The 7,852-nt window shown below is 35.5% G+C and overlaps 1 protein-coding gene across 6 annotated transcripts; it reads left to right on the forward strand.

The window, feature by feature from the left end:
• The first annotated feature begins 2,262 nt into the window (after window positions 1-2,262).
• Window positions 2,263-6,395, forward strand: LOC7483490 (polyamine oxidase 1). Of its 6 annotated transcripts, none has more exons than XM_024582151.1 (12): window positions 2,263-2,416; window positions 2,528-2,763; window positions 3,175-3,379; window positions 3,576-3,822; window positions 3,925-4,077; window positions 4,169-4,412; window positions 4,715-4,858; window positions 4,936-5,085; window positions 5,204-5,458; window positions 5,666-5,747; window positions 5,893-6,016; window positions 6,105-6,395. In XM_024582151.1, exons 3-11 carry the CDS (start codon window positions 3,325-3,327, stop codon window positions 6,012-6,014), a joined length of 1,452 nt encoding a protein of 483 aa, XP_024437919.1. In that variant the 5' UTR covers window positions 2,263-2,416; window positions 2,528-2,763; window positions 3,175-3,324; the 3' UTR covers window positions 6,015-6,016; window positions 6,105-6,395. The 6 variants fall into 6 exon arrangements, 4 of the variants coding, with proteins under 4 accessions (XP_024437919.1, XP_024437920.1, XP_002318037.2 ...); XM_024582152.2 differs by lacking the exon at window positions 2,263-2,416 and adding an exon at window positions 2,881-3,060 and having other exon boundaries at window positions 2,423-2,763; XM_002318001.4 differs by lacking the exon at window positions 2,263-2,416 and having other exon boundaries at window positions 2,423-2,763.
• The last annotated feature ends 1,457 nt before the right edge of the window (window positions 6,396-7,852 follow it).

The following is a 7,852-nucleotide window of genomic DNA, read 5'->3' on the forward strand; positions in this document are numbered from 1 at the left end:
TGTATCAAAAAGCAAAAGTTCAAAACTTGTTGTAATGGAATGGCTTCAGCATCACCAGAAGGCTTAAATTATAGACCTAAATCCTCAATTCAAATTTCTAGCCCGAAGGTCTCATGCTTCTACTCTTCTTGCCTTAACAAAATATAAATAAAAATATTTTAAAATTATGAAACAACTCTTACAAAGCATAAAAAATGATGATTCCTCTCTATCTTAATCATCCTCGGGTTCCATTGCCAGCCTAGCCGATGACAATGAAGGCTTAAATTATAGACCTAAATCCTCAATTCAAATTTCTAGCCCGAAGGTCTCATGCTTCTACTCTTCTTGCCTTAACAAAATATAAATAAAAATATTTTAAAATTATGAAACAACTCTTACAAAGCATAAAAAATGATGATTCCTCTCTATCTTAATCATCCTCGGGTTCCATTGCCAGCCTAGCCGATGACAATGAAAATGACTGTTATGGAATTCTTCCTCCTATACAAAAATCATAGGCGCTCACTATCCAAAAAAAAAATATTTTTCTAGACCCGGAAATATTCTAGCCTATTTTCAAAACTTGCAGGCTCAACTCTTCCTATCGGCACAAGTGGTTAAACCAACAAGATTCCATTTCAACTTTTCCAAAAGTTGATCCTCCACTTGTAAGAATAACAAACAACATTCAGTGCAGCAGGTAACTTTTTCAACTTTTCAAAAAGCAAATCATTTGCTTCATGAAATTTTTAAAAATTCAGTCTCAATCTTTTTATATAAAGAGCCTCCTCCTAAGCTTTGGAGGCAGAACTACATAGACGAGTTTCTGTGCAAAATGCATAAAATACTCTTCTTTTGTAATTTATTGTAACCTTATGTATAATCATCTATTATCTTGTAAATATATTTATATTTTTTTATTCAAATCACAAAACTTATACCACTCGTATTGGTTTCTATATAAATTTAAGAAAGATTCTTTTAAATTTTATATCTACACATATATATTAAAGATAAACACAAAGATAGAGATATACTTGATTTTAAAATAAAATATAAAATTATAAATAAATTTTTTATATGAATAAAAGGATAAGTCTAGAAATTAGAAGATGCTCTAACAAAAATTACCCTCAACCATTACCACCTATAATTCTTCATCAAAAAATAATAATGTTCTCTTCCTATTCAAATTCTCAGGATATTTCCAAGGTAGGAACGAACATAATTAACCCAGCAAACGCAGTTAAGTACCCTATAATTTTTGGACTGGTGAGGGAGATGAGATGAATCCCTCTCGGTGATTTGACAACAAGATAGGTCCCGCACGCGACAAATCACCTTGAATTGCCAGTTCACTACCTTAACAATTGTCTATAAAGTTTCCATGGCCAAATAGAGAGACAAATCTGAAGCACGACAACACAGATACCTTTGGCTCAAACTTTTGGACAATGGGACTAACTTTAGCTTTGTAAAGGATCCAAGAGGGCCTATGGGGGCTCAAGCTCAACCACTCAGACTTTAAGGTCACGTGTACACCACATGTTATATTATTGACTGCACTTATCATGATGTGCTCCCCCCACCCATTACCACGATGGAATGTAAAAAACGTTGATCTCTTTTCCTTCCTTTAGCGTATCATGTATTGGTAGAGAAATCAGTCCACGGCAATAGACTTCCTGAATCTGAAGATGCGTCTTATGGGAGGAACCATGGCGAGCTGGCTAGTAAGTCAGCGCAATGATAATTTCTTGCTGCCAAGAGAATTAGTACCATGATGAGATGGTATGCCAAAAAGAGATAGAATAATCAGGTTGACTGGAAATAGGATACCACGAGTAACACACCAGGTATAGCTAGCTTCCTCAGAGTTAGGCTCTGTCTCCTCCCCAAGTCCTTGGGCGATGATAATACCAATCAAGCTAATTAACAGTAATGTTTAACCTCATTTTTTGGTTCCTCAAAGTGCTGATGTAAAATTATTGTTTCTGACGGTGACGAAGACGACGACAATAACAATAAAGTGTAGTGTTATATATATAATATATTCTCTCTTTTTTTTCAATGGTCACTCCCGGATCCTGGAAAAACGGGAGAGGAAGAGAATTTTCTTGACCACCTACCTTTGGAATAAAAATTACTAGATGAATGAATGCAATGTAAATGTAATTATTATCAATGATCAGGTTGGAACGTTATACACGAGCTCTCTACAGTGATTTAATTAGGAAACTAGGATAAACACGTTGAACATGACCAGTAATCCCTTGTATACTTTATTTGAAACATGAATATAAATAAATTTGAATGGTATTAGTATCTGATTTCAGCATGACCATATAATACACCAAGACATTCATGAGAGAGGATCGCATATAAATAACGGCATACAGGCCCTGGAACCAACATCTTTTCTATGCCCACGAAGGTAATCTACTGCTTGCTAAGCTGAACCATCAAACTAACGGAGCCTTACCTCAAAATTGCTCCTCTGTCTTTCTCTTAAAAACTGAATCCGTATTGTTTTTCTTTTGGCAAGCTTGGAGAACGAATTTCCAGGATCCACCAAAGACGTGGTCGACAAGGATAAACCGATAGTCAGAAGAAGGGAACAAGGCAGAGGAGATGCTGAGGAATGCGTGTAAATAACATTGTGAAGCCAGAGGCCATAGTGCTTGTACCGAGATGGTGGGTCTAATATAGGTTCTTCAGAGATATATAGCTAACAGAATTGGCCGACTAGCTGTAGCAGACAGTGATACCAACCAGAGTAAGGTGAGTTAAGGGAATTGAGTTTTGTTTTTATTTTGTTCAATTTGGAGAGGAAATTCCCATTTTTTATTATTTAAGATTTAGTGACTACCGATGCGTGTTCTGGGACTTAAATTTCAGGATAAACACAAAATCTTGACACAGATAGTATTAGGTAATTACCAGAATTAAATTTGAAGTTGGAGGGAAGATGGAAGGGCAAACATCAAAGATGTTTAATTCCTCAGACGTCAACTGTCAAGTGTCAACCTGAGTTTAGAAGTTACTGAGTTGCCTTGCAACAATAATATTTAAAAAAATGTATGCTAAAAGAGTGAATGGAAAAGACATAACAGGTTCTAGTAAGCAAATCAATGGTTTTATTTTGCTAATAATGAAATTCAGAGTTTGTAAACTTCTTCCTATCTATTACAGGGAAAGTTTGATTAGCATTTTAGTCAATGGGCAAATATAAAAAGTTAAACCTTATCTATCATACAAAGAGAAAAGCCACCCCGAAAGCAAGAGATCTGTCATGAGCTTTTGAGCTCGGTTCTTGTGCTGGCAATTCTTTTCATATTAACAATGACTTCTGCTTCACCATCTCCCACAGTCATCATCATCGGAGCTGGAATGTCAGGTTTGTTCAGTATAATTATATTAGTATATATGAAGCTGGTAAAGAGCAGATGTCAAGATCCATACTTTTTTATTTGATGGTAGATTTGTCATTGTGTGTGAAAGAAACAAGTATGTCCATATTTTTCTTTTCCATTATTTGAAGCTTAACTTGATAGTCCTTCATCATGATTTAACTGATTGTGTATACTCTTCAGGGATTTTAGCAGCAAAGACACTGCATGATTCTGGAATTCAAGATATATTGATTTTAGAAGCAAACAGCAAGATTGGTGGTCGGATTCATAGCGTTCAATTTAGAGGACACACTGTTGAGTTGGGTGCAAATTGGGTTATTGGTGGAGGTCCTAGGTCCAATCACTTGTATGAAATTGCTAGCAAACTCAACCTTAAGACCTACTTGTCAGATTATGGAAATATCTCGGCAAACATCTATAAACAAGAGTAAAGAGTCTTTTTCAATTTCCTTTCATGATACAGTGACAAAAACCATTGCGCAGTATGTATAATCCATCATTGTTTTGTTTCTCTCTATGATCTCCACAGGGGTGGATTATACCCCAAGCATATAGTCAGCGCAGCATTAGAAGTTGCTGAAACAAGGGATCAATTCTGCACGAGCTTTTCCACTAGACTATCTGCACCAGGACACGATCGTGATGATGTGTCAATACTGGTATCGCAGCGCCTCTTCAAAGAGTAAGGAAACACAAATCTCTTGTTATAGTATAATGAGCTTCCAAACCTTGATCAACTGGATAGAAATATTAACAGAGAACTTGGTACATAGGGTGCCGACAACTCCTCTTGACATGGTTATAGACTATTTCTACAACGATTATGAAGATGCAGAACCTCCAAGAGTGACAAGTTTAAAGAACACCATTCCTCGCTATGAGTTTTTAGACTTTGGGGATCAAACATATTTCTTGGCTGATTCAAGAGGCTTTGAGAGTATACTTATTTACATTGCCAAGCAGTTTCTCTCCCACAAACATGAAGTAATAAGGGATCAGAGGCTCAAGTTAAACAAGGTATCATCATGTGGTGCCACTGGTTTAGAATCTTGAATGAAATTCTTCTAAGAAAATAATGGAATGGTTTTTTTTTTTTTTTGTAAGATAAGGCCATACTGTCCGTCCATCTCAGTTACCTTGTACATGATGGATGTGTAATTAGCATGCACAGCGACCTGGCAAATGAAAATTAGAATGGGCCACCCTCTAAACATTACAATAAGCTGCCTAAAACAACAGAATCACAATCTTGTTTCTCAAAACCATGGTCCATTGACCACAAGCCATTAATCATAGTAATCCATGTTCATGCAATACAGGTGGTTAGAGAGATCAATTATTCTAAGAGTGGAGTCCAAGTAAAAACTGAAGATGGTTCTGTGTACCAAGCCAAATATGTGATTGTCTCTGTGAGCGTTGGGGTACTTCAAAGTGACCTCATTGTGTTCAAGCCACACTTACCTGTTAGTTCTTTCACACCTCCCTTTCCTCTCCCCATTCTTTTTCATTCATTAAACAGGTTCTCTTAAACTTGAAGCAGCAATGGAAGACACAGGCAATATATGAATTCGATATGGCTGTATACACCAAGATATTCCTGAGATTCCCTTACAAGTTTTGGCCCTCTGGACCCGAGACAGAATTCTTCCTCTATGCCCACGAAAAACGTGGATACTACCCGATATGGCAGGTGCATATTCAAACAATTAAGCTGGCAGCATGTGTTCTTGCAGATTATTAATTGCCTGTAAACCAGTATAGCCTGTCACTGAACTATGACTTCCTAAATCATTTTTTTGCAACTACAGCACTTGGAGACTGAAATGCCAGGATCAAACATTTTATTTGTAACAGTAACAGATGAGGAAGCAAAGAGGATAGAGCAGCAACAGGATATTAAAATCCAAGAGGAGATCATGGATGTGCTGAAAAAAATGTTTGGTAACGACATTCCAGAACCAGATGAAATTCTTATTCCTAGATGGTGGTCCAACAGGTTCTTCAAGGGTAGCTTCTCAAATTGGCCTATTGGATATAGTCAACGAAGACACATGCAACTAAAGGTGAGAAAAGCACAAAATATAAACAATGATTCAGGTTTAATTTCGCTGGTTTTTGTGTGAATTCTATCAATGCAGTTGATGAGGTAGATGCAGCAAGCAAAATCCGGTAGTGGGTATCATATTTTGCTTCCAGAATGAAAAAGCACACCGAGTTCAGGGCAGGGACAGAAGTCAGAACAATAACCTTAGTTACTTTGTAAAATGTAGGAACCTGTTGGTCGAATTTATTTTAGTGGGGAGCACACCTATTCTAGATACTTGGGATATGCTGATGCTGCATATTTTGCAGGTTCTTTCCCTCTCTCTTGTATACGAGACTGCTGCTTTCAAGCACACACAAACTAACACATAGAGGCTTGGAAATTGGAATGTACTGTTACGAAGTTAAAAGTTCCATCCTTGCTGATGAAATTGTGTTAAATCATTTAAAACAGGTATCGAGACTGCAAATCATTTAATCAGGTGCATTAAACATGAAAAATATTGCAATGGCTATGATCGGCATTCAACAATAGACAGATTACACAACGAAGATCCTTATGATCCTGATGCATGAAGGTTAGGCTCACTCTCTGGAAAATCGCATTGGTTATGTAAGAATAAGCATGATTTTTACCAATAAATGTTTCTGTTGTTGTGTAAGCAGGTTAAAATTCAGATGTCATGGACTGCCATATTACAGCATCAAGAGATCATCCTCTGTCTGAATTTGGAATATTGATGTACTGTTTACTTAGTAGCAACAAGTTACCACATTAAACTGCATCCATTGAGACAATATTAAGCTACTGATGAGTTTCAATATATCATGTCTTGCTACATTTATATTTTCTCTCAATATTTTATATACTTGAGGAGACAGTGGATACATTCCAGCTGCATCAGCGCAGCTTAGGGCAAATTATGTATAACATTTTCATGGCTTGTTTTTGCTTTACATTATACTATCTTTTTGAAAGATCGATATGTTTTGCTCCAGGTGGTTAAGAACTAGTGGTAGTAAATCCTCCTCGACTTTGTTCTTCGCTTGTCTTGTTTCGTGTAAAGTAATCAGGTGGACTAGTAAAAGTAAACTAGCCTCCATCTAGGAGTTCATTTGGGCCAAGTGACTGCGCTCAGGGCTCTGCCCACTCAAGTCATGGAACTCGTAATCTTGTTTTTGGATTTTCTAAAACAGATACACGCATGAGAACAATAAATTTAAAATGTTTTTTTGAGTTTCGAGATCCTGTTATATAATTTTAGAGTTGTTTATAATTTATATAATTATTATATGAATATCATATGTTTTTTTCATTTTCAATAATTGTTTCAAGATTGGGTTATTATAAACCATAAGTCATCTAAGTGTCCGGTCTTTATTGATAATCCACGTGAACCATCAGTAATAAATTTTCCAAACTCTTCTAGGAGAGAGAGATTGTTATATCTTTTTTTTTTTTGGATTCGAGGAAACTCCACCCCTCAGAAAGCGCACTTTATTGGCCCAGGTGAGTGAGTAAAACCCCGGCTGTCTCAGGCTCTTATAAGAGGTGTACACCCTGACTCGAACTCGAAACCTGCTGTGCAAATCTCAAGCCCTTTGCCATCACGCTACATCCCTTGGGGACTTATATCTTTTATTACTAACTCTTTTCTTTTATGTTTTTTCAGGTATTCTGTAACTTACATAGTTTATATGCTGAAAACAAAAGGCATAGCATTTTATTTATAGAAGAAGCTAAAAACACTATAAATTACAAAACATTAAATTGCCCCTAAATAATATTACATGTATTATTTCAAAATAATTTTACAAATTTATCCAATCAAGTCCCTACTTAATTTTTATAGGTCTAGAATTATAATTCCTTGTATAAATTACACTCTAGCATTCAATTTCTAAAATCTATTTATATTCAAGTCACACTTGATTAATCATCTCCTTTTTAACTTTTCACTAATGATTCTTATGTGTTTAACCCATTAGGTTTCCTAATAAGTTGGCTAAAATATAAATTACAATCCTAAATAAAATATGATTAAATAAACTAAACAAATTAATTTATTATCAATTTAACAATTGATTGATTTATATTTGAAAATCAAGTATAATGACTAGCAACCTATCATAATCCTCTAAATATTAGAAAAATCATAAATTGTTTGACTTAACATTTCAGTGACCAGTTTTTAGTATGGGTGTTTGTGCTAGATTTCAATCTAATCCTAAAGATTCACATCTTACAACAATTAAAAGAATCTTAAAGCACCTTAGTGATATAATTAATTATGATGTATGCTATTTAAAAGATCCAAACTTGAGTCTAGTTGATTATTCAGATGTTGACTGGGTAGATAATACTAACAACAGAAAAAGCACTACTAGAGGGTGTTGTTATGTTGGTTATAACT

This window comes from Populus trichocarpa, chromosome 12 (genome assembly GCF_000002775.5).
Source record: "Populus trichocarpa isolate Nisqually-1 chromosome 12, P.trichocarpa_v4.1, whole genome shotgun sequence".
NCBI lineage: Eukaryota > Viridiplantae > Streptophyta > Magnoliopsida > Malpighiales > Salicaceae > Populus > Populus trichocarpa.

Coding starts and splice junctions, on each gene's coding strand:
- LOC7483490 (XM_024582151.1), top strand. CDS start 3,325: ATGACTTCTGCTTCACCATCTCCCACAGTCATCATCATCGGAGCTGGA. Junction 4,859..4,935: donor TGTTCAAGCCACACTTACCT/GTTAGTTCTTTC, acceptor AACTTGAAGCAG/CAATGGAAGACACAGGCAAT. Junction 5,459..5,665: donor GAAGACACATGCAACTAAAG/GTGAGAAAAGCA, acceptor TGTAAAATGTAG/GAACCTGTTGGTCGAATTTA.